Source organism: Cydia strobilella, chromosome 9 (genome assembly GCF_947568885.1).
Source record: "Cydia strobilella chromosome 9, ilCydStro3.1, whole genome shotgun sequence".
In the NCBI taxonomy this organism is placed as follows: Eukaryota; Metazoa; Arthropoda; class Insecta; order Lepidoptera; family Tortricidae; genus Cydia; species Cydia strobilella.
Window position 1 is genome coordinate 9386755 of NC_086049.1, and position 27775 is coordinate 9414529.

Genomic DNA, 27775 nt, shown 5'->3' on the forward strand with positions numbered 1-27775 from the left:
TTTAAAACCGTAAATTACGGTCAGCATAAAGACATATTGTTGTGTTGGAACAGATTTATTATTTGAGAAAATGTTATTATTACGTAATAATAACATCACATGCGATTATATAATGACATTACGAACATCTCTAAAAACAAACATCAAACATTTATTCAGTAAATAGGCCACAGGGGCACTTTTACATGTCAATTTTTACAAACAATAAAATTAACCCAAAATTACAAAAAACAATTACGAGTACATAAATATAAATGTCAAATTACACAAGAAAAAAATAATAATAAAAACTATACAAATAACAGAAGTACTAAAATTGTTTAGAGATGTAAAAGTCTCTAGGTGTCAGAGATAAAATGTATATAATAATAAAAAAGATCATCAAATTATCCAGAGATGTAAAGGGTCTCCGAGACTTGAATTGTTTTATAATTAATAAAAAGACAAAATATTAAATCAGACAAACAGACAAGAACCGAATTAAGTGCCTTACGTTAATGCCACTCAAAAGTAAAGTGACATAGGTAAAATGAAGGCCGTGTAAACTTAAACAGACCGGTCTCCACAAACAGCACCCGTTCACGAGTATGACGCGTATCTCAGCCATCGTCTCCCTCAACCTTCATTCGGGAAAGTGGCGACCCGATCAACGACGCCACCGTAAGCAAAGACTTTTAAGCAAGCATGACATGTTCAAGTTGCCGGGCTGTATTAATATATATAAAGTAAATTAATTCAGTGAGATACAACATTTGTGCTTGTATGTTACATTAAAGACGGCATAGCGCCACATAATCACAACATAGGAATTTGATTTTGCCTTAATTCTAATACCAGTTGAGACTTGAGACGACGTTTTATTTTAAATTAAATGGCAATTGCAAAAAGTGTGATTCCAACGGCAATCATGACATAGGATCCCTGAATATGTACATTATAAAGTTTATAATATGTGTGTAGATAAAGCAGTGTATGGAACTGTACATAATTAAGCATTATGTAACAATCACATAAACTACCTACTATATATTCTCTTCTACAGTTGTGAAATCAAGTCGAATCATGCGTACGGCACTACGGCAGCATTGCGAGAGCCGACTAGATTCGACCAGTCTACCGGATGCATTAAATTCCATTCCTATATTTTTCGTGCACATTTATCTAGTTTCAAAATTTTTCGTAGTTAAGCCTCTGGAGGTCACATTTATATTTTTACTGCAAAGCCAAACTCTTGCGTAAGCGATAGGAATAATACAGAGAGCTTGGTGTAGATAGAGATAGTACATCGGGATTAAGGGTTTAGGATTCCATTTGAGACTGCAACATTAAGTGCTCTACTGCTTCCAAACTGTTACACCTCGTTCAATCAAATTGTAAATGTGACGGTCAAAGGAAACATGGACCCTGATAGGAATACACACTGACGATCAGTACTTTATTAATTAGAGTTGCAAATTAAAACATTCACAGCCAGCAACCCGCTAGGCGGGTTTTCAGTTCGTAGGCGCACTTCGCTACAATGTGGAAAATGCATGTAATCGGCTACAGGCGTAGCGCTAAGCTCGCGCTGCCAGTGAATGCGTTAATATAAAATATAATTATGTATAAATAAAATCCACGAATACAATGATTGATTAATTTGATGGAAGATAATAAAAAATACTTTAGTAGGTTTTCTTAGTTCTGGCCGCAGTAGCAAACACTACTGAAACCTAATCAATCTTTGTCTCAATATAATGTGACTATCGTCACTTGCAAAAAAATCGGTTTGGTATACTCGCCACTGTGTACAAACTAAATAGTATGTTGTATGTATTTATTGTATCAAGTAGGTAAGGTACCTATTTATGAACATTACTTCAACACTTGTGAATTGTACTCATAACATTATATAAACACAGGCCTAACTTATGCCTCACTGAACTTTACTGACTCTGCCTGACAAATTTTGTTACTAATTCCACTATTACCTATATTGGAACTCACGATCAACGAAAAATTGCATTCATTACAACGGGTAACTTTTTTTAAGTCTCATTGTATTTTTTTAACCCTTAAATTAAAGCCTCCTGTATCCAATGCTAGTTGGGCGGGTTAAATAGTAACTTTATATAAATTATAAATTAAACACCGGCTTGCTTGCTTTTCAAAGATTGCATGTACTCGATAAATTAGGACGGCTGTAGCCGCATAAACTGAAGATTCCGATCTCGGGCACTGGAGGACTTGGTCACATTTTCTTTACTATATGACATCTATTTTAAATTATAAGCATTACTAGTAAGGCTTATATTGACCGGGATATAGACCGTGATTACCTTTTGTATTATTTTGGACAGACCAACGATTGTGAACGCGACCGGACCAACAAGTGTGAATGCGACCGTTAGTAACGTTGAAAGTGAACGCAGCCGACGCGCAAGAATGAGGGTAGACAGCGCTGTCTACACAACTTTGACACCCACCCGCTATCTTCAGTCACCCGTGAACATGATGCATGTAACTGCGTCGTAATATCGGGAGCTCACAAATAATACAAAAGGTAATCACGGTCTATATCCCGGTCAATATAAGTCTAGTGAAACTAACCGTGAATCATTCAAAACTCTAATTACTAGTAAGGGTTGTTTCAGACTAACGTATTTTTCTGCGCGTATACGGTAGTTTCGGCGTTACGTACTCAGACGCGCATTACATTTCCCTACATTTGGGTTTTACGCGTTTATACGCGCGTTACTTTTCCCTACATTTGATCTATACGCCCGTACACGCGCGTACGCGTACACTTGTAAAAAAAGCTTCTCTGAAACCGCCCTAACGCTCAGATGTAGACATATATATATGCACACACAATACCAACTTACCTAATATCATCATCATCAGGATGATGATCCGGAGGCAGGTCGAGCCGGAGGTCGCCGAGCGCCCGCGCCGCGTGCCTCCTCCGCCTCTCGTACCACAGCCGCCGTTGTTCCCTCTCATTGTCCCTCTGTACGCCGAAGAACGTCTGCGTCTCTCTCTTAAGGTAATCCCGCACCGCGACGGTATGCACTCTGCGCAATCTGACTCCGTCTTCCTGAGCGGGCTGGGGAACGGAGTCGGGGGGCGGCGCGAGCGGCGCGGGCGGCGCGGACGCCACCCGCGGAGGGGACGCAGGCGCGGGGAGGGGAGCCGACGCGACCGGCGCCGGCGATGCGCTTTGGCATGCCAGCTGGGGTGCCAGCAAGCCTGCGCTTGAGCGCCTGAAACAAATTAATTATCGTTTACAACATGTTCAGTTATTCATTAGTCTCCGATTTTTATGCCGAAATCTGCCGAAACTGAAACTTCAGCGGCCACTGCCGAAAATTACAATCATGTATGTTTCGGCACGGCCGAAAGATTTGGCATTTTTTTGGCCGAAACCGAACCTACGGACGAAACATGATCTTTATGCCGAAACCGAAGCCGAAATTTAAACTTCAGTCGGACACTATGTTACCACTAATACCAAATTAGGCGATTTAGGCCAAATTTTTTACCTATAGGTTAAGTTTTATTTTGTTTTTGTTAATTGCATTTCGTTTAATAAAATAATTCATACCTACCTAAATACCTAAATATCGAACACTTATTCTACATTTTTTGAAATAATAAATGAAATGGTCGAAATAATTGTCGTTTATTAATAACTAGCGACCCGCCCCGGCTTCGCAGGGGTAGTTCAACTAATTTACACGAAACCTTTACAAGTTATACATATAAACCTTCCTCTTGAATCACTGTATTAAAAAAATACGTTGCGTAGTTTTAAAGATCTAAGCATACATAGGGGCAGACATACAGACAGCGGAAAGCGACTTTGTTTTATACTATGTAGTGATCAAGCAGCGTTAAAGTACATACTACAAACGCTGTACTCCATCGAATCTATTTTGTATACATATATGCCTAAGCTTAATACTTGTCTCAACATCCTCGAACTTTTCCTCGAACACTACCCCTCTGACCTGTCTCACCTGTGTACAAATAAAATGCAAGTTCATAAGTGAGGAATTAATCAAATAAAAAATTGTAATTGAAATAATATTAATAGATAGTAGCGGTAGAAACTCTCGTCAATTTGACCTACTACGAGTTAACCATCTTACACACAGACTGCCGAATTTACCCCGATTCTGAGAACTACCTTCATTATATAAGACGTAAAGTCGTAAAGACGTACGTCGTCGTACAAATAATTTGTAAAAAACATTCGTGCGTTTTAGTGCCCCAAATTAGCGTAAGTTGCGTGCGTATCAGACAGAGCGGAAGTGTGCTTATAAATGTAAAACACAGGTACGTCACAATAAATAGAAGTAGATCGTAAATGAAATATATGAAGGGCCAATTAAACTTGGGGCCGGATATTTTGCACATTTATAAGAGTTTATGTACCTTGTGTGTAATGTATAATACAAAATTGCTTGTTATACTTAACCTAGAAGTTTTTTTTATATAAATACATGGGGGTTTTCCTTTGAAGGGGACCTGTTAGGAACCTGAGATCAAATTAGTCAATATAAGTAAATATTAGTCAATTAACACACATTATAATTTACGTCATGCCATCACCATCACCACAGACTATTATCATTGTCAATAAGATGATAGAGTTCCTACTGCCACTAAAGATGCAGATAGAAACGGCAACCCATTATATAGTGATACTTGTATATTTTGGTTGTACGATATATCACACAGAACACCTTTAACGCACCACGATTGTAATAAAGTACCTATCATGAATCATGAATAAACTGATGAAATCCAAGTCGCTAGTGAATCGAGACATAATAATTACCGTCCCTCCGAGCCGAGGCACGAAATCCGCCGTTCCGGAGTGAACGTCATCGTCAAATCGAACGGATTCATTCGGTATTTCCGATTGCAATTCCACGGCCAATGAGCGAATGTCAATTGAAATCATTCACAGCCGCTTCAGACATTAGAATTTTCATTTTGATGCTGAACGTTTGGTAGAAGGTTAGAATACTAGGTACTCTAGGTAATCCTTATTATCGAATTTTCGTAACACCTCTATGTATTTTCATACTATTTTAAAACAATTTTTCGACCGACCTAGAGTAGAAAAATCGCATTTTTCGCCATGGCGTGTAAGGGTGTGCTAATAAAGTGTCTTTGTAATATGTATGACGTTCAACAAAGTGATTTTTTTAATTTTAACCGGTTTGATGACGTGGCAAGACTTTAAAGCATTATTTCTTTGGAGCTTTCCATGACAATCACAAGTACAATTAGTAATATGTACCTATATTAAACTCTAGTAGGGAAATCAAATGACTGTAAGCAGCGTCTTACAAATTTGAAAATGTACTTACATTTAATTTCGCTGTCACCATTGACAATGTGACACACAACATAATGGGGCAGGTATTGTATACATAATGCACGGCACAGGTGCGCACGGCAATAATTTGCGCGCGACGGCACGCCCAGCCTCAAGATGCTCGAGATATACAGAGGTAAGCAATGCCTTTGATAAATATTCCTTATTATTGCGTCACATGGCACTCCAACTGCCGGATCCACAGACTACCTGTTACAGACAGAGTGTTCGTATCCTGTAACATTCACGAAGACACTGCAAAGCATACGTGCTCTTACTTACACCGCTCAGTGGTATCTTACATCACTTTATACTACGCTATCCCATATCTACAGCATATTACAGATCGTAGTGTGCCATCTTATATGGTACATCTAGTACGTACGTGATCTGTGGCCGGATCACAGGTGTGTATACACGTGAGTACATACATATTATATGTTTGTAGATTTTCATACATCACATAGGTACATAAATACACTACATGACGCTTGTACAGTTATAAACGCTTATGTTGTTGTTAACAAGCACAAACCATGGAAAGTAAAGTTGTATTAACCCGACGTAAGGAAGAAGTAGTAAGTACTTAAAATGATACAGAACACATATAGATAATAGTAGGTTCACGAGAACTGCTATACAGAATTCGATAAAAATTTCAAAAAATAAGGTTCAATAGTTGCTCAATACCACTCAATACCGAAGGTTTTAGTTAAGTAAAAATAGTAGGCATCCACTTTAACACTTAAAAAACCAAGTGTGAGTCGGACTCGCGCACGAAGGGTTCCGTACCATTACGCAAAAAACGGCAAAAAAATCACGTTTGTTGTATGGGAGCCCCACTTAAATATTTATTTTATTCTGTTTTTAGTATTTGTTGTTATAGCGGCAACAGAAATACATCACCTGTGAAATTTTCAACTGTCTAGCTATCACGGTTGATGAAATACAGCCTGGTGACAGACGGACAGACAGACAGACAGCGGAGTCTTAGTAATAGGGTCCCGTTTTTACCCTTTAGGTACGGAACCCTAAACATCGTGAAGTTAAATTAGTTTTTGGGAAATAAATTAAATTTAAACGTTAATAAACTAGCACACATTTGACATAAAATATACATTTGCATAGTCACACAAAGCGAAACAACTGGAATGTACGATTTAAGAGGATGCAATATACATTCAAACAAAAATGTTACAGTTTCGGTGTGAAACGTTCTACTTTAAACTTAAATCCAAAGGATGCCTTAGTTTGATATATTATGTACATACGTAATAATAATAAATACAGAAGTAAAGATATATCACAGAACGACGAGTGTTTTGCAAATACTTTGAGGTATTAAACTCTTTGTACACCTATTAAATATTATCCATTTTTGCTGTATCAGATCCTTCAAGTGTCTTTATCAACTGGCATTAATTAAGCGACGTGTTTGTTTCCATTAAATACATTGTTTCAATTTCAATGCTACAGTTCTAACAAATATATCAAATACAACCTACGTCCGAGCCGTACCTACTGTATATTTAAGTACATTTTGTAAACAAATAAATTGTACAACAGAGATTGGTAAAGTAAACATATTTTGGACACGGGTATCTTGTTGTGTTTACGAGTAAATGAAACGTGCCAGATCTAAGTAGGTGTAGCACCGAAACACGTGTAAGATACCGGCTTATAATTAATACTCATATATAGGTATCCAATGTCCAGAAGAATCTGAATGAATATGAATAGGACGAGGGAAAATGTCCAGCTAATGTATGTTCCAGCAAATTATCCTCATAATGTGTCCATAATCGGGACACGTTCACGAAATTTATCACAAGACGGAATTTATTTTACAGCTTAAGTCGAACCGTAAAACACGTTTAAGACTATTATTGGAAATGGGACGAGTGAATAACGACTTGAGCATTTAAAAGAGCATTAGCCTAACAAGAGACATTCTCGACTCTCGTGAAGTTTGCTCTAATCTCAGTAATATTTGCTAGCTTCTCGCCTAAGATTTATAAGAGCCAACTCTTAAGAGTTCTAAGCACTGTTCAAAGTTAGGTTATCTTCCATCTAAAGCCTTTGTGATAAAAATCTCAGTTAACTTTTCCGTGGTTTATTTGTTAATGACTTCTTGTACGAAACTACTATTTCAAAATCATTTTATTTGTATGGAGTTTTATTTAACATAAAACTTGTTACATTTCTATGTAATGATTTAAGGATGACTCACGTTAGACCGGGCCGTGGCCGGGCCGGAGCTTCCGGTGCTTACTTTTCTATGACATGACAGGTGATCACGTGATTGCTTTCCATAGAAAACGAAGCGCCGGAAGCTCCGGCCCGGACACGGCCCGGTCTAACGTGAGTCATCCTTTAAACTAACACGATTTTCACTCATAATAACGTCAGGTCATAAATAAACGTAAGTTTTTACGCGATTAAGTCCCGTGTTAGTATAAAATTATTTCTATGTAAAATGAACAAATCGATTCACTGCCAAAGGCGTTAATATTTCCCATTGTTTTTTTTCCCAGTTTTTGTCTAAGAACAAAACCAGCGACATACGGGTCAGAATGTCACTGAGCAAGAAATAACTTTTTAAGGGCTGCTATACTTTTATTACTGAGTTTTATCTCCGTAGAGTGCCGTAAAAGTATAAAGCTGTGTCTATGTAAGAGCATTACAATCATAAAGTAGCAAATGACGCAGTCGGATCTGCGTCACCCGAGAGCAACAACTTTAAAGTCCAAAGTCCATTAGCAGCCAAGTCACAAATGAGCAGGGGCTTGTGAAGAAACTTTTAAAATGCGAGTTCAACATTATAAGTTAAACATTATAAGTTTAAAAAATAAATATAAATGACATATTTTGCTTTAAGTAAAAGTTACATAAATTCTCAGTGGGTAAGTATATGCTTGACTAGTAGGGATGTAGTTATGTACATGTACATATCATACACATGACGTAGCTTCCTTCCTTCCTTCCTTAACCTTTCGTATGCTCCTGTCAAAAAATTGCTATTTAAATAGCAATCTAGACAACTTTATGTTTAAGTTGCATGAAAATCCGTTAAATAGTTTTTGAGTTTATCATGAACATACGCGAGACAGACAGACGCGGCGGCGGGAGACTTCACTACATAGTATAAAACAAAGTCGCTTTCCGCTGTCTGTCCGTCCTTCTGTCCCTATGTATGTTTAAATATTTAAAACTACGCAACGGATAGTTTTTTTGATAGATAGGGTGATTCAAGGGGAAGGTTTATATGTATAATTTGTAAAGGTCTTGTGTAAATTAGTTGAACTACCCGTGTGCGAAGCCGGGGCAGGTCGCTAGTTGTTTTAAGTGTAGTGACAGTGACATCGTTGCCTAAGTACCCACAACACAAGCCTTACTGTGGGACTTAGTCCATTTTTGTTATAATGTCCTATAATAATTATTTTTTTGTTATTTATTTGCCCTTTTACTTTAAAAACCGTTTAACGACACCCGAGCAGTCAAAGTTAACGGAGTTGACGTGGCTACATAATTATAAACTTAAGCTATAATATCAACCATTTCACTTTGAAGTTAGATGAAATTCAATAACGTTTTAGCTCTTAAGACGTCTGTGTAATGCCGTTGAATTCTTAACTTGCAATAAATAAAGCTTAATAAAGCTTTTTATTAACTTGCAATGTACCTAAGTATGTATGTACGGGTCAAATCTTGCAAGTTAAATTTGATCCACTTCACGACTTTCAATGACTGGTGAAAATTTGCATACATGTGTAAGTTTTATGCTACCGTAAATAGGATTACTTTTACTTATAACTCTGTTCTCGTATACGTGTCTTTTATGAGAATAAATATCTTTAAACCTAAACCTAAGTCAGGTGACAATGCACTATTATTGTATCATCGAGCTGATCTGATGGAGACAGGAGGTGGCCATAGGAACTCTGTGATAAAACAGGGAAACCTAATTGTGTTTGGGGATTTTAGAATTGTCTCGATGAGTATTAGTTACCTGAGGAAAGAAAAGTACAGTCAGCGATAAAAGCTTGTACCAAAAATTATTTTTTAGCCAAAAACTTATTACTTTGTCGTATCTTGGCCATTGTGAAAATTTCGAATGTTACCTATTTACTCCTATACACATTTCGAATGTTACCTCCTCCTACACACATTTCTAGTACAGACTTTGTTACAGTTAAAGGTGTATAGGTTCAAAGTTAATCAAAATATACTTAATTAAAGTATACCTAATTAAACTTATTTAACTTATTTTTGCAATGCGATAAGAACCCATTGAGAGATCAGTCTTATTACGTTGTTTTATACAGGCCTAATTGTTAATTCTACGGAGTTTTTTTTTTGTGCGTGATATACCTTCTGGCTTCATGATCAAGACAGTTCTGGGACATATTAAGACGAAAGTGGAGGCCACACTACGTCTCTCTGCCTACTTCCCTCGCTATTTCCGATGCCACTCGTCGAGTATGTGGCCGAGATATAAGACGCTGTACTTAACTATACAGCGCGTTACGTTTTTTTAATTATTAACAATAATGCTAAAAGGTTCTTTTCAGCAAATACTTTTATTCAGCTACAGCTGCCCAAGTTAATTGTTTTGTAAGATATCATTGTTTGTGAAACAGAAGCAGAAATCTCATTATTTTTCATAAATATAAGCCGAAGAGTTTCTATGGATATTATGCAACGTATCGAAAGTTTTCTTAGCTGAAATTGCATTTTTGCAGTCTTTAAGATGTATTTATTAAATGTTTATAGACAAATTAAAACTGTATTTGTTCAAAAAACATTTAACCTTTCCGCCGCCATTGACTTGATATAAAGTCAGTACATTTCTGGTGCAATTTTTGACATGGCGTTGATTACACTTTATCACTTAAGTCCGAGTTATTTGCTTGCTTCGGGCATTGTAGTCAAGTTAAATTTGACATCAGATTTTTTTTATTAATTATCATTCCTTTAAGGCTGGAAGCGCTGGTGGCCTAGCGGTAAGAGCGTGCGACTTGCAATCCGAAGGTCGAAGGTTCAAACCCTGGCTCGTACCAATGAGTTTTTCGGAGCTTATGTACGAAATATCATTTGATATTTACCAGTCGCTTTTCGGTGAAAGAAAACATCGTGAGGAAACCGGACTAATCCCAACAAGGCCTAGTTTCCCCTCTGGGTTGGAAGGTCAGATGGCAGTCGCTTTCGTAAAAACTAGTGCCTACGCCAATTCTTGGGATTAGTTGCCAAGCGGACCCCAGGCTCCCATGAGCCGTGGCAAAATGCCGGGACAACGCGAGGTAGATGATGATGATCATTTCTTTAAGGCCTAGAATTTAATTTTATTGTCTGTAGGTTTCTCTTAAATGTTGACATGACAGACTACCAGTGCAGCGTCTCGCGTTAAGCGTAGGTACTTATAGGTATTTAAGACGAAAGTGAAGGACCCGCTTGAAATCGCCTTTTCATACAAACGTAGTATGTATGTATGTATGTATAAACTCTTTATTGTACAAAGACATATAACACAAATATGGCACAGAGATAGGCAGTACAAAGGCGAACTTATCCCTTTAAGGGATTTCTTCCAGTTAACCTTTGAGTAGATGAGAATTGATGAAGAACGGTAGACAAATATAGCACTGCGTACAATAGACTAGAGGAAAGTCAATAAATTTATAAAAGAGGGCGAAAATAAATAAAATAAGATAAAAATTTGAAGTAACAGTATAACAAATATATATAATACCTACGTTTTATAAATTAAATATACATCCATAGTCACAAACAGTTAATTCTGGTCCGATAGCCACAGTTTCCTTAACTGCCCCTTAAGCGATGCAACGGACCGCGATTTCCTTAAGGAGGGGGACAACTCATTCCAAAGCTGAACCGCTCGTACCGCAAAAGATTTACCATACGCACTAGATTTGTGATAAGGTGTTGCCAGTGCAAGATTTGCACTCGATCGAAGGCGATGGCCACTACCATCTGCCATAAATTTGAATTTTTGTGAGAGATAGACAGGAGAAGAAGGAATAAAAAGAACATTAAAAAGAAGAGAAAGAATATGCAGATCCCTGCGACGGCGGATGGGAAGCCATTTAAGTTGATTACGAAATAGGGAAACATGATCGTATTTCCTTAGACCGAATACAAATCTTATGCACATATTCTGCAGACGTTCAAGCTTGTCAAGCAGTTCCTGTCTCAGATCGAGAAACGCAATATCGGCGTAATCGAGAAGCGGAAGTAGAAGAGACTGGGCCAACATAATTTTCGTCGGAAGCGGGAGGAAATTCTGCAGGCGCCTCAGGGAATGGTGAGAAGCAAAAATCTTTCGGCTGATTTCAGAGACATGAGGATCCCATGAGAGCGTCTGGTCCATAGTAATACCAAGGTTCTTGACAGTAGAAGAGAAAGGAATAGGAGTTCCGTCGAACATAATATCTGGCAAGACCTGGTAAGACATCTTGGAGATGGAGTAAGGACTACCAATGATTATCGCCTGCGACTTTGTGGTGTTAATTTTCAGCCCGAAGGATGATGCCCACACACGGATTGATTCCAAGTCGGAGTTAATTTGGCTAACAAGAGAACTGATGTCATCAAGGTTGGACGCTGAATAGAGCTGTAAATCGTCTGCATAAAGGTGGTATGACGAATGCAAATTTTTGGTTATGCTATCAATAAAAATAGAAAAGAGTAGAGGAGATAGTACACCTCCTTGAGGGACACCGGCCGAAAGTTGAGTCCATTCGGAGACCTTGTCATCAACCCGAACTCGCTGCCGTCTCCCAAAGAGGTAACTACGGAACCAGGACAGAGATGTAGAAGAAACATTAAGTCTATTAAGAAATGCGAGAAGTATATCAAAGTCCACAGTGTTAAAAGCGCTACTGAAGTCCAAAAGAACCAAGATAGTGACCTTTTTACTCTCAATATTGTAACGAATGTAGTCCTCATTTTCCTCTCTGGATATTAACATAATTAAAACTATTTTGACCCAATTTGTTGTATATCAACCACCGCTATGCCCCTATGTTTGATTGTATTCGAATTTTTAATTATTATACAAGTTACGAGCATTTTAAAATTTGCATGAAATCGGTTTTTTGCTCCAAATTTTTACAATAATCAAAAAATCCAAAAAAGTAGCTATGGTAAATATACATCAACATATGTAAAAATATTTTCCAAATGTAAATATCCAGAGAAGAAAATAGGGACTACGTTTGTATGGAGAAGCGGCCGTCCCCTTTCCTCTTAATATTAGTAACAAGTGAAATTTCATTTCAATCGATAACTGGGATAAAATAATTGAACTTATTTGGATTACCTACACAGACAGACAATGGGCTGGAAGGTTAGCTGTAAGAGATACTTTAAATGGAAAAGTTTTCCTTTGTACACATTTATTTTATTATCTCTGTTGTATAAGTGCACAGGTTTGTGCAATAGTGTTAAAATATTACTACTACTTTTTAAAACGAAATAAATTCTCATTTTTAATAAAGGTTTGAAAGCTTTTACCAGTTTTATCGCAGCTAGAAGAATATAGCACCACATTTTATGTATGTATATGTTACGGTTATCTATGTTGAAATAAAGGAAAACCCACACAGAAATCGGGATTTATTTGGATCGTAGCTACGGTATTCCACTATGCTACGGTGCTACGAAAATTCGTAGCACCTCGATTTCTCATGCACTGCACGCAGCCAATAACTCAAGCGGGATGGTGCTACGGCACGCGCGCTAGGAAATATTAAAAGAATAGTAATTAACACCACTGATAACCACAGCCGCATTGCAATGAAACAAACTTGTATTCTTAGCTTCATATAAAATAATAATCTTATTGGACTATATGTACTTGAAGATTGACAAACATGTAAATAGCAATGCAGCGACGATTTAATAACTAATGAGAACGTTACGTTATCTCAACGGCCCTAATTCTGTCTGCGTTGTATGTGATATTATATATAATATAAAATATAATGACATCATTCTAAAAAAGCCTGTCTTAGGATGAATGACGATTCGTTGATTTCATTATCGTAAATTCGTTTATCGTCGCCCGAGGTATGCCAAGTTGATCGTAAAATTTCACACATTTTATCTTATTTCCCGGAAAATTGGAATAATCTGCCAAGTTCATTAAGATTATCCTAATGAAAAACTTAATCTTTTTTTTTTCATTCTAATATTTTTTTTGATATTTTACGAATAGAAATCCCACTGCAAATACGGGAAAATAAAATATTTGTTTTCATAATAAGCGTAGCCTGTCTCGCGTCGCCACCCACAAAATCGATATACCCGTCTTTCAAATATCATAAATGTCACTTAAGGTGTGCAATCTCGAAATCTCGCACATTTTTTGCAAGATTAATCTTGCACGCTAAATAGTGCGCGATCTCGCAAGATTTGCAAGATTGGATTTATAGAAAAGGGCAGCACCTACAGTCGCCGTATCAATGAGCCTTTTTTGTTGCAGGGTAGGTATATGGTACGAAACATCCGATGCCAGTTGGCTGACGATACGCTAGATGTGTTATCTCAGGAGTTATTTTCAAAATTATCCGTAATTTTCTAATATCGTCTTTGGTAACCGCGACAATAGCACATAGACCGCGGGCCAGGAACAGATTTCCATGACCAATCGCCTCCCGGGCGAAAACTCGTGTAGTGGTTAACGGCTATGTATGATTAACCCTCGTGAATACGATACTTTGTCAAATGATAGTTTAGATGCTATTAGGAATAAACAAAACCGTCAGCCGATTGTATCGCTGTGGAAAGACCGTCAGCTGGTCACATGAACATATAAAAACAAAAATTCTTTTCAGTCATCGCCTCCCGTTTGATACTTTGTCAGATGATAGTTTAGATACTATTGTTAATAAAACAAATCGTCAGCCTGTTGTATCGCGGTGGAAAGACCGTGTTACGCGTTTCGGTGGCTGCCATTCCTCAACCCACCGACCGAGCGGCAGCTGACGTTCACGAGGGTTCATCATACATAGCCGTTAACCGCTTTACGAGTTTTCACCCGGGAGGCGCTGACTGACGAATTTTGCGCCTGGCTCGCGGTCTATCATGAAATAAAACTATGTAAACGGATTATATAAAAAATTTAAAAGAGGGTTCCAAACTCAAAAATAACTTTGGGACTTGGGAGTATATATTTTTCCTCAGTTTTCAGTTGACCTCGAACGCTACGTAAACAATTCGAAACGTCTGCATGTGTTTCAAATTTATTGTACGCGATTTAATCCGTTTACATAGTTTTATAGTTGTTTAATGTATATTTAATATCTAATGTAATGTGTAATTGTAAACCGACGGACGTATAAAATGTAAAATTTTATGAATAAACAATTGAATTGAATTGAATTAAATATTTCATAATTCTCTTTTGAAATCAATGATTCAGTACCTTTACTCAGTTTTAACAGAATATTAAAAATAATTCGTAGATCTGCGAGATCTCGCAAAATACCGAGATCTTGCGAGACTGGATGTCTTAAATCTTGCAAATACGATTGCATTGATGATTATGTTGCAAGATTTCACTTTCACATTATTCAAATGCATCGCCATATTTGGGACGTGTTTTTCCTGTTTACTCTGCGAGATTTGAAAGTATTTCGCGGTAAAGTTACAGTTTGCACACAGCACAGCAAACATTCTTGAAGCCAATAGAAGTGCTCGGAAGTTTTACAAACTGGCAACAACCTCCGATAAAGAATATTTAAATGAGGAACATGATCGGAGCGCAATGTTTCTTGTCTCGGTCTTTGACTCTTCGCTTTTAGTACGAATGTTGTTTTACGGCGATCAAAAGCTGTGTTTACTAACCCGCTTTGATAGAAAACTACTTCTTCAACAGAGAGCACAGCGTTAGAGTATCGGTACATAACATATATTAAAATCAATGTATTTTTATTTTGAAAGACTAAGAAGATGATTTTACACAAAACTATGCTTTTATTATAATCCTTAACAAACCGCAGTGACACATTTTTGTTCCAAAAGGTTAGACGACTAAGAAATAGTTTAAGTGGCCACTTACGAGGTGGGCGAGTTTGCGTGAGTCGCGGCTATATAATAGGGGCTGTGTTATCAATGGCATCTTTCCGCAGGTAAACGAGAAGCCCTTACCGCCACTGTTTACTAACAAAAACTCACAGAATGAAAACTATTCAAACTTTCACCATAACACATTTAGAAATCTAATCGTTTTTGGAATCCGTCTTTGGCCCAGCTATTTATAAATGACGTCAAACAGCAAAAAAGCAGAACTGAAAGGTAATGGTTTGTAAAGGTGAACAGGAGGCGTGATTTGATTGTAATAACAGGTTATGAATTTGTCAGGGGTCTGATATGTCAGTGTCAACAGTGACGTTTCTGGTTGAGGTAATGTCACTTTTGGCACAGACATATCATATCCACAACAAATCCAGATCAAATTCACAACTTGTTATTACTATCGGAACACGTCTTTAGTTTTCGCAAAAAATTTTCATGTTTATGAAAGATTTTTTAATCAATTTTTTACCCAATGAAAAACTAAAACCTACAAAATGTTTCTTTATAGCGTAAGCTTGAAATTTGCGATTTGGAACTCGCTAATACCATTTATTTCTTTAATTTTGTTTTGCTGGTAATAGATCACATTCTTTTCAACTAGCACGCGCTGTTAAATTTGGATTTCCAGTAGTTACAGTTTTGTGGTAGGTACGTGCCAATGTTTCTGGTATCATGTCCCCGCGGGAACGGCTTTAATAATTCAACTACTGTAACGCTAGGGTTGCTATCGCCTGTAAATCATGTTTCATGGACATAAATTATAATTTATTCTAGATATGATCATTTTTTATTTAAATGAGACCTAAAGTTTAATTTACTAACGTAATGTACTGGCAATTATAGGTATATTATTTATCTCAGGCGTACATACCAGCTTTATGAATAAATACATAAATACCATTCATAAAATGGGTATGCACTTTTGCAGCTGTGTGCAGCTCAAAACAAACCTTGTGAAACACAGTGAGCTAACTTAATCTCGGGCCTGTCTTCTTGAAACCAATATAAAGCGTTCCAAGTGCCAGCAGATCCTGGCACATGGCAACCCTAAGAGTGGAGGCGTGCTTTAGTCGTAGTATTACGCGAGAAATCGACTATTTCCTTCCTAAACATAATATCTCCTTTCTCCTTTATATGGTAATAGAAACCTTATTACGCTTAGCACAAAGTTACTATTGCGAGTGCCCTGTTGTAACATACGACGATGTGGTACTGAGGAATCGAAATGTTGGAAAACTGTCGCGCTCTTTTCGAGCGTCGCGTCGATAAAGAGGAAACAGTTCTTATTAAGGAGTGTCGGTACAGCTCTGTCGGATAGCGGTTTCGTGCATAATTCAGAATCCTCTTTCCGCGGCACACTTAGGTTAACATGATTTGAATTTGATTAAATTGAGACGGTTAAAAAAGTATAGGACTTACGAAATAACGAAGATAAGACAGATGACATTTTTCGATACGAGTCCTATAAGAGAGATGTGAATGATTACCTGGGTTAAACATGTCAACCTAAACACAATTCGTAAAGTTACTACTCCGTTGAGTAAAATTTTGGAAACTGCGGAATAACAAGTTCTCGTTCCAATGTGTCTCAAGACAAAAGTGCGATACCCTCTCACATTCTACCTCATAAAAAGGTTCAAGACATAAGTACTTAAAAGGCAATAGAAAGAGCAATGATCGGGAATTCCCAATGGAATGGAACCAAATGTTATTGATCGACATTGATAACATATAATGGGCAGGGCGCATACTCGTAATAAGGCAGTCTCGTAATAAGGAGACTCTTATAGGGTCAAAATGTTATAGTTTAGCGCGCCCCTAATTCGACCAACTCCAATGTAAAACTCACCTAAAAGTGTAAAATAGGAGCAAGGAATTTATTTTCCACCAGTGATTCTTGGAACATTATGATACAATGGTATCTTTTAGGCGATAAAACAATGATGACAAATGTAATGTTTATGGAACATCAAAAAAAAGTGTAGCACCTACTTGGTAAGCAAAGCAGTACTACAGTCAGCGAAAACGAACGAAATATGTATAGACGAAGCTCTCAGTAATTTTTGACTTCAAAACACGATCCTAATGACTGACACTGTCTTATCTGACACATGACTGAAAGTTATCCCTTAAATAAATATACCACGCCCGTTGCTTTGTATACTACCCAATGCACTATTTCTCGCTATTAAAAAGAATTTTGATTGGCTAAAATAAAATTCAATATGTCAAACGTCTTGCGATATTAAAATATTTAACGTTGTCAACATGCACGCTGTACAGTTGAGTCGCTGGCTGCACAATTCCCATGGGGTAAGTTTTAAGCTCTAGTCACACGTTTATGTATTCTAGTTAGTTGACTACATAAAAAAAGTATTTCTTAGGACGTTCTAAAGCATGACAATGGCAGATCACCGTTTTTTCTGAAATCTGGATCATGTCGAGTGTCTAACTTGGTACCCACACTATGTTCCTGGTAAAGTTTTTGTCATTAATTAATTTTGCGATATAACTAAGATTTTTCAGCAGGGACCGGACAACCCTTTCCGCGATAAAACCCTTTCAATGGGCGACACTTAAACACGGCTAACACATTGAAAGACTTTCCCTTTTGAACTGCAAGCCCATTCATACCCTTACCTTTGACTAACCCTTACCGAAGAGCTAACCAAAAATAAGGCTAGCTCTTAATAAGGGTTACCCTTATTTTTAAGTGCTTTTTATAAAGGTTTCCCTTTGCGTGAAAGAGACAGGTTTAGTATATATCTACGGTGGTGTATGAAAAGGAAAGAAAATACGTGTCTAGTCAAAGAACGCCGCCGTCGCCGCCGACGATCGCTCGGATTCGAAGTAATGTGTGCTTTATGAACAAGGTAGACGACTTAAATTAGCACGCTTATATGCTAAAAGGGAAGCCCTTTATAAGGCTAACCCTTATAAGCAATATGCAAGGTGTTGGTAAGCGGATGATAAGGGTTTTGTAACGGTATTTGGGCTACCGATTACTCAAATGTGGTAGCTTTATATAAGGGTTTTTAAAACCAAAACAAAGGGTTTCGTCTGGCAAAGGGTATGGTGAGTTAAGCCTTATGCAATACCCTTATAAAACCCCGATAAGGGATAGCGGGCCGGTCCCTGTTTTTCAGTCAAAACTAGTTTTCGTAAAGTCCCTTGGTGAAAACTAGTTTTCACTTATTCAAAAATAAATTTAAGTAACTAGTTTTGACTAGGGAAAACCCGTTTTACATTTTTTTTTTATAAGTATAAAAAGCACTTTTTGTGTAACGTGCATCGTTTAGTAAAAACTAGTTTTCACTGTAATAAATTATTGAACAATTATTCAAAACTAGTTTTCACCAAGGCACTTTTGCGAAAACTAGTTTTGACAGAAAAGTACCAGTTAAATAAAACTAGTTTTAACCGAGGCGCGCTCTCACCAAAAACGGATTTTCATGGTAATAATATGTATAATCTTCTATAATCCCTAACGATCATTTAAGCGCCACTTGCACGATCCAACTAACCCGGGGTTAACCGGTTAAGCCGTTAACCCAGTGTCAAATTGTACTGGTAACCATGGTAACTCTAGGTTTAACCGGTTCACCCCGGGTTAGTGAATTGTGCAAGTGGCCCTAAGTGTTTTAAATAAACTCTCCGGTAATCTCTAAGTACTTAAACCGAGTTGATTTAAAGAATATAATTCTCAAAATTATAAAGGCAAATCCAGAATGATTAACGACTTTAGTACTAAACAAACAATTTTATAAGCCAGTATAAAATTGTAACTCCTTTTGTTTAGTTTTTCAGTTACATTAAGTAACTTAACTTGTAAATGCGGTAACGATTTATGTATTAGCTAAATATTATTTTAATTTTTTATTAATTGTATCGAGTAAAGTTTATTTACAAAAAAAATATTCTGGCGAAATAAAACCTATTTTTACACTATTCGACAAGTATAAATCTAAGAAGAAAAAAAATATTGTAAAACTTAAATAATAACCTATAAAAAAATAATTTTAAAGGTAGGTAGGTAGGTGTATATATCCAGCTTAATTTAATTTATACATAAATAAATAAATATTATAGGATATTCTTACACAGATTGACTAAGTCCCACGGTAAGCCCAAGGAGGCTTGTGTTATGGGTGCTCAGACAACGATATATAAATACTTAAATACATAGAAAACACCCACGACTCAGGGAACAAATATATGTATGTGCTTATCACACAAATAAAAATACATGGATTAATACTAAAAGCTATTATTATGATGTTGAAAATATATTAGTTGGAGTCGTCTAATATTAATTGTATACTGTATACTACATATCTCAGAAAAAAAATTATTCCTGCAGCTAATGCATGGGTCTTCAGATTCATTTTTACGCATCCAGAACCTATGTTCTGGATGCGTATGAATCTGAAGTGAATCAGATGATGAATCAGAAAATTTACACACACACACACACACACACACACACACACACACACACACACACACACACACACACACACACACACACACACACACACACACACACACACACACACACACACACACACACACACACACACACACACACACACACACACACACACATCCCCTCGATTATTAAAACTTTATTGAAATTGTAATCCACCTCATTGTACCTTACATATAAAGAAAAAGGCTTAGGTACTCTATTAAGAACAGATTAGCTTTATATACTTAATTTCTTTCTATTTTTAGTTATTTTGAAGAAACATTTAATTTACACTAATTTAGTTTTAAGCCACAGCTATTGCTTTTATATAAATTCTGTTACCACCTACGGGAGAGCGGTGTCTCTTGACACAAGTGTCATTGTACGCTTAAAAAGAGGCACCTGCCCAGTTATAATTACGTTTGTTTGTGCGAACTCAATAAACATTTTTTTTTTATTAATGCCCTTAACCGGGATGCGAACTCAGGACCAGGAGGAGGATAATACCTAATTACTATTTAACTATGATGTATGAAATTGTAATCTGAAGTAGATGGCTTAAAACTCATAATTGTAACGTAGTTACGTGTGCATTTTTCCAGAGGTCAATAACCTTTTTACCTGACAGCAGCCAAGCTAAAATGAAGAAGGGCTATGCAATTAGCTGTCTGTGTGAATTTACTGAATATTCTATAACCAAGTAGGTATGTTGTGTTGTAGGGTTCCACGATTATTTTATATGGCTCAGGTAACACTTTAACTGAGTTCCTAGGTTACCTACTTAAAAACAAACAAAAAACAAATTGGAGTTACGTTACCGTTTTTAATATTTCATTTATTTGGGAATAAATTATATATCTATATGGAACATTTATACCAACTTTCAGGAGTGACCTACAAACAATGGGCACTTACTTTTTGTTCAATTTCATAGGTAATTTTTATTCCTATTATTATAAAAACACTAGCTGTTGCCCGCGACTTCGTACGCGTGGATTTGTATGTTGGTGGTTATATATTTTAAATGAGCATAGAACATTATGCAGCAAAAGAAATCAGTAGGGACGGTTAATCATTTGTTAATAATTATACAGCGCATGAAATTTATCTTTCACAAAGTACAAAGTTTCAAGCCCCTAACTGAAAAAAAAAATTTCGATATAATCCCTCTCAACACTTAGATTTTCAAGTCCACTATTTAAAAAAAAGTTCGCTCCCGATGCAAACTTTATTAATACAAACTTTTCAAACACGGTGCAATCAGTTTTCGTCTATTTTAATATAATGCCCTTTTACCAAGTTTCATGTTCCTAGCTAAAACGAAAACTTGTACTACATCCCCTTTTTAACACCCTTAGGGGTAGAATTATTAAGAACGTTGAAATAACTTTTTTTTAAATATTATGCAATGCCTTTCTAAGAAGTTTCAATAAGCATTTGTAATGGATTCAAATTTTCAACCCGTTTTTAACCCTTTTAGGGGATGAATATTTAAAAACGCATAAATTAATTTTCTTGTATTCTAATAATATGCCTTTATACAAAGACTGGAGTCTTGTACTCAAAAAAAGGTTTGATCTCCATACAAATTTTCAACCTCTTTTTTACCACTTTGGGGGATGAATTTTCAAAAATGCTGAAATAAGTTTTCTTCCCTTTTAATTAAATACCTTTCTACGAAGTTTCAAGTACCTAGCTTAAGATAAAATTAGGACCCCTACAAATTTTCTACCCCTTTTTAACCACTTCCGGGTTTTATTAAAAACGCTGAAATACTTTTCTTGCATTCTAATAATATGCCTTTATACAAAGATTCAAGTCCCGCACTCAAAGAAATGTTTGATCTCCATACAAACTTTCAGCCCCCTTTTCATCACCTTGGGGGATGAGTTTTCAACAACGCTAAAATCAGTTTTCTACTCTTTTAATGATATACTTCTTTACAGAGTTTCTAATTCCTAGCTTAAAATAAAATTTGAACGCTATACAAACTTTCAAACCCTTTTCAACCCCTTTAAGGGGTAAATTTTTAAAATCGCTGAAATCACTTTTCTTCTATGCTAATAATATACCTTTATACAAATATTCCAGTCCCGCACTCAATAAAATGTTTGATGTCCATACAAACTTTCAACCCCCTTTTCACCACCTTAAAGATTAATTTTCAAAAACGCTGAAATTACTTTTCTAGTATTTTAATAATATGCCTTTATACAAAGTTTCAAATCCCGCACTCAAAAAAAAATATAATCTCCATACAAACTCTCAACCCCTTTTTCACCACCTTAGGGGATGAATTTTGAAAAACCCCTTCTTAGTGGATACTAACGTCATAAAAGCTATCTATTGTGAAAAATTCAGCTCTCTAGGTCCAACGGTTTGGGCTGGGCGTTGATTTAAGTGAGTCAGTCAGTCAGTTAGTCAGGACTTTTACGTATATATATATAGATTATAAGCTGGAGAACCTAAAGCAGAAAAGTCTTCGTCGTGCTCTACGTCATCGCGTTTTGTGTGCGATCGTTGTGGCAAGAAATGCCGCGCTGCTATAGGACTCTATAGCCATCGACGGCGATGCGGGATCCCGTAAACCCACATACAAGCGCCGCAACAAACATCTATAACAGATGATGTGACCAATCTCCTTAAAACCATTGCGAAAAGGTACAAAAAAAGTTTCGAAAAGGTTCAAATTTCGTCATTTAAAATATTTAAGCAATAATTGCAGTAAGTAGCAACACTATAATATAAAAATGTAATTTGAAAATAGTAAAATAAGCCTCACAAAGAGAGTTGGATAACCCTTCAAATGAAGCAGCGTAGTAGTAGTATACCCCAGAAACTTGAGATGCTTAGTAAACTTGCAGAGTAACATTTCACTCAGCCCGCAAACAGAATTCCTCCTGCAATGCATTTCCCTCCAAACTTTGTAACATAGCAAACCTGCATAGTGCAGCCACTGCGCGCACTGGCCGGTTGTAAAAAAAACTAAGCCATTCGTCCGTCTTTTGTTTTTTCTCATCAATCTTCTCTTGGAATTTTGTTGCAAATAGCACAACTCTTTTTATTTACTTAATGTGACTCAATGCTTATTATTTGTGTTAAAAGTTAATACGAGGGCTGCGTCTAATGTAGCCCTTTCTTTTGGTTTAAAACAGAAGAAGCATGATTGAAGTTACTTATTTTCTGGATATTCGCTCCTGAAGTTTTTATCTGCTTGCGCCTGGTGAGCGTATCCCGCAGTAGCACCCGCTGCCGGAATTCATCATTCGGCTCGACGAAGATTGGAATTCGAGAACATTAAGGCCAGTGACGATATTTTATTGGTTTAGACTCGAGTACTGACAGAAATTAGTTTAGTTTATTATACATATTTTTACTATTATATTGTATTACTATAAGAACCTAGTTTTCATTTTCTACCGCTCTAGTTAGCCAGCTGCAACTTTGTAGAGACTCGGACGTCACGGACTTTTCGTAGCATCTGTCATCCCGAAACGTTTTTAGGGTTCCGTGCCCAAAGGCTAAAGACGGGTCCCTATTACTAAGACTCCGCTGTCCGTGTGTCGGTCTGTCTGTCACCAGGCTGTATCTCATGAGCCGTGATAGCTAGGCGGTTGAAATTTTCACAGATGATGTATTTCTGATGCCGCTATAACAATAAATACTAAATAAAATAAATATTTAAGTGGGGCTCGCGGTTGGAAATTAAATTCTTTGAATGTACGATTGCCATCTTAGGCCCCCAGGAAGTCTAATGAATTCGTTAAGGGGATACAAGTAATGGTTACCAAATGGACATTTTTCTTTTTCGTATCCTTCTAGTCTCAAAAGCTTTAGTTTTGTTTTCGAATTTCGATCTCCGCCCTTTTTAATAAAAGTTAGAAGTAAATCGTCAAATAAGGTCATTATAAAAGCCTCTGGGACTCAGGAGGTTAATTTTTATTTTTACTGCACAATAAAACCACTCACCTTGCGGTTAATGAAATAGAGTAGGTAAGTTTTCTTCTCATGATTTTTCTACAATAAACAACTACATAATAACACCAAAAAACCGATACAACACAGTTTTTTTGCTTATGCTGATCTCTAATTTTTTTTTGCTAATGCGTAATCGAATGTGTGTAAGTGGATTTCAGAGAAAAATGGTTACCAGGTATGAGTAAGTAGGTAGGTACCTAGAAACTATTTAGTATTCGGGGCATGACTAGCCCCGCAAACAGCGGCAAACTCTAAGAGTTGAAAGTTGAGGAAAGCAATATATTATCCATTTAATTCTCAACGCGTCTGAAAACGACTCGACCTGGATTCGTGTAATTTGTTTGTAAGTATGTTTTAGCCATAAGCGACTTGTTAATAATAAAGACTGAGAATATCGAAATTGTTTACACCGTCATTGTAGATGGGGGCATCTAGCGAGCTTAACGCATTCACTGCCTGCTGGTGCCAGGCGGGTGCTCAGTCCATATAGACGCTTTTGTCTACATACGGTTTTCCACATGTTATCGGCTACGCACGCTCGTAGCGCGTAGCACTCGCTGGCACCGAATGTGTTAATTAGGTGATATGTAATTTACAAATAAATAGGTAATATGCAAATAATATTTTTCTTAGCTCTTTACACTGTTAAGCATAACATACAAAACAAATTTGACATATATCCGTAAGTATCACACTTTAAAAAAAATACATTTATGAACTAGTTTCATATGTTTCTCTGAAATAAATAACGAAACGTGGTAGAGATCGGAAGTTATTTTTCTAGTCCTAAAAAACGAGGAATGAGTGAATGCAAATAAATATATAGCAATATATAAATTTACATGCATTTGTATATTGCTACACTGGGTTACACTGTGAAGTTAGATATATAAAATAAATACGATACAATCTGGGTAACTTTCGTAACACAATGAAACTAAAATGTACTGATGAACATGATAACAATGGATTAAATGAATGAATTAATTAATTAATTAAATATGGACTAATTTAAACTTAATTTAGACTATAACAATGCATCTTTTTTTGTAATTCCCCTGTGTACATTACCTACCAGTCTTTTTTTTATTGGTCTCTGGCAAAAGACGGATTACCCCTTACTTAGGGCTCGGATATTCTGAAATGCCTTATCGTAATTACAACCTAATCTTGTGAATGAATGTGTCGTGTCGTATTGTGCTTTAGGAAGGTTTTTCCGAGAATTTATATTGAAAGCCGCACTCTGCCCGTAGCCAACTTGTAAGGCTTTGTTCTGGTTTGCAATTATGTTTATAGTATCAGTTATATTATATGTGATATTTAAAATGTATTTTATTTGTACAAATTGTATCCTACTAGATTTGTATGTTAAGATATTCAAAACTTAGTTACGCAAAATCAGTATCGGAAATACCAATTGAGATCTATTTTATATTTTTTTTTATATGTTATTAATCCATTCATCAGAAATTAGCTATTTAGATCAATGGCATACTGAACTACTCTTCCACCAAAATGTTACGAGATTACTGATGAGTTTTTAAAATCTGGATTAACATATAGTCTTATGGTTACTCTTTATTCCTGAAGTCATCCCGTGATAAAACTTGGAAGAGGTAAAGATCATCCTAGAGATCCATTTTAAAAACTTAGGTACTATTAGAAATTACTTTTTGTCTACTTCGTTAGTAGTGTATCAGAATTTTCAAGACAAATGTATTTGATAGTTATCGATAAAGGCAATTCCTAACAGCATTATGATATCAGTAACGCCTTTTTGACAAACGGTAATAAATTACCTTTTACTTGAGAATGGCATAATTGACGAGTACGGCGGTGTCACACGGCTTTGTAAATAGAAGTATACCAACTAATAGTCGGCCAGAAATAGCAATCGGCTTGACCAACTAGCCAAATTGCGAATTCAATACGCGGTGGATCGGAAATATGTAACCATAATTAACATAATTGGTTATACCGTAAGCGGTGCTTGTTAATCGTAGATTGCGCAGCTTTTGCCACGACGGTCGTAGTGATGGATGATAGTGGTCGGTAGACACTTTTTATGTGGCTATAATATATACAAAGCAGACGAAGAAAATGAACTTAGGTAATGAATTTATCATGTCTTATCTTGAAGTAATTTCATTTACAACCCGGTTGAAGAAACACCCCATATTCTCTTAATTTCTGTCACAAGCGATATAGTTGTATACGCATACGGTTGAATCGATTTTGTTTGTGTTTTTGTTTTGTATGGGATTTTGAGTTTCCAAAACGTCCCGCTTGGCGCGCTGTTAAAAAACCCATACAAGACTTAACGCTATCGAACACAAGACAGATGTTCAAAAATATAATTTTGGACAGGTGAAAATATATATGGCACTTTCTGTCTCTCTCTCCCTTTCTCTCTCTCTCTCTAATCTACTTTTACTTCTTGCCTAAGTAATTTTAAGTCTTCACTGCCTTTATTTTGAGAATACATGTATAGAAGTCACAGATGTATGATATATAGTGACAGACAAACGCAGAGCTCACATTACCTTGAGAAATATTAAAGCTAGTATTTTGCCTTAAGCTGGTCTGCTTAACTCGTTACGTATTATTCGTACTAATTATGATATTCCGTCAACAAATAAGGCAGTTAATAACATGAAGTAGGTTATATTCGTTAAACCTAATATAGTCGTGAAGCACATAAAACATATCGTTAGTTTTCATTAAGCCGTGTCATAATGCCAATTTATTGTTGTGCATCGTTACCATAGTCGGTTATCGCTTGCATTGGCCTAGTTATTGCAGTAACCGCAGATCATAGATTATCACACGCTACATCATGCATTATTACCTAAACAAAAAATGATAGTATGGAATAGTAGACTGTAATGAATAAAAGGGAGAATTATACCTTCGATAATAATTTAATTATCAATATTAATAAAAATAAATCAGAAAACCACATAAATTAATGACACAACCAATCGAACATGTAACCTAGCTGCAGTAATGGAATGACAATTTTTGATTTGAATTATAATTAGACAAATAAGAAAAATAATCCTGATGCTGCAACATAAACGATGATTCGCAATCAACACTAATATATGCACTGTACACCCATTTCCCTGCTTATAAATTACTACGCCGCAAACGTTAACGATCCATGCGCGCGAGAAAGAAAATATGAGCAATATTGAGTTTCATGGATAAACATGAGCTGTATAAGTATAAAAAGGCGTTGGGAACCACTGAAGCGTATGACGTGAGATTTTGTTTGCGACTTCATTTACGTAGAACTCGTTACTTCCACTTTATTTATCCCTTTGGGGATGACTTCTGGTATTAAAGGGGTATAATTTATATAACCCTTTAATAAATGTACCTAAATAAATATTATTATAAGGACCATATCACATATCGACCTAGTTTCACAGTAAGCTCAGGAAGGGTCGGTTGCACCAAACTGTTTGTCATCGTTAAAGAGTTCGCTCAATTGTATGGTATGGAAAGTTTCACAGTAAACCGCCGCGGCGCGCCGGGTGACGTTGATCAGTCTGTCAAGTACAGATGGTGCAACTGTCGCTAAGGCTTGTTCTGTGGGTACTATACCACGATATATAGGTATATGATTAAATTATAGTTATATAAGTACTTGTATACATATAAAACATCCATCACTCAGGAACAAATATTAGATCCCAGGACCTCCTGCTTCGGAGGAAGGGTCACTACCGACTAGACTAGGAGGCCGTCAAACTGCCGCCGACATCACTGTATCGATCCAGGTAATGTGTTTATGTGGTTATGTGGTACAAATAAACTGGCATAAGTATATAATAAAGTAAATGAACTGAACTTCTGGT

At 36.5% G+C, this 27775-nt stretch overlaps 1 protein-coding gene across 2 annotated transcripts in view; it reads right to left on the minus strand.

Annotated features, from left to right (window-relative positions):
• The window catches only part of LOC134744225 (inactive rhomboid protein 2), a 197178-nt gene that overhangs the window by 42996 nt on the left and 126407 nt on the right, over positions 1-27775 (minus strand). For both annotated transcript variants that reach the window (XM_063677963.1, XM_063677962.1), the window contains exon 2: positions 2865-3242. In XM_063677963.1, coding sequence (XP_063534033.1) covers positions 2865-3242 — 378 coding nt within the window. The remainder of the gene's footprint in view (positions 1-2864; positions 3243-27775) is intronic.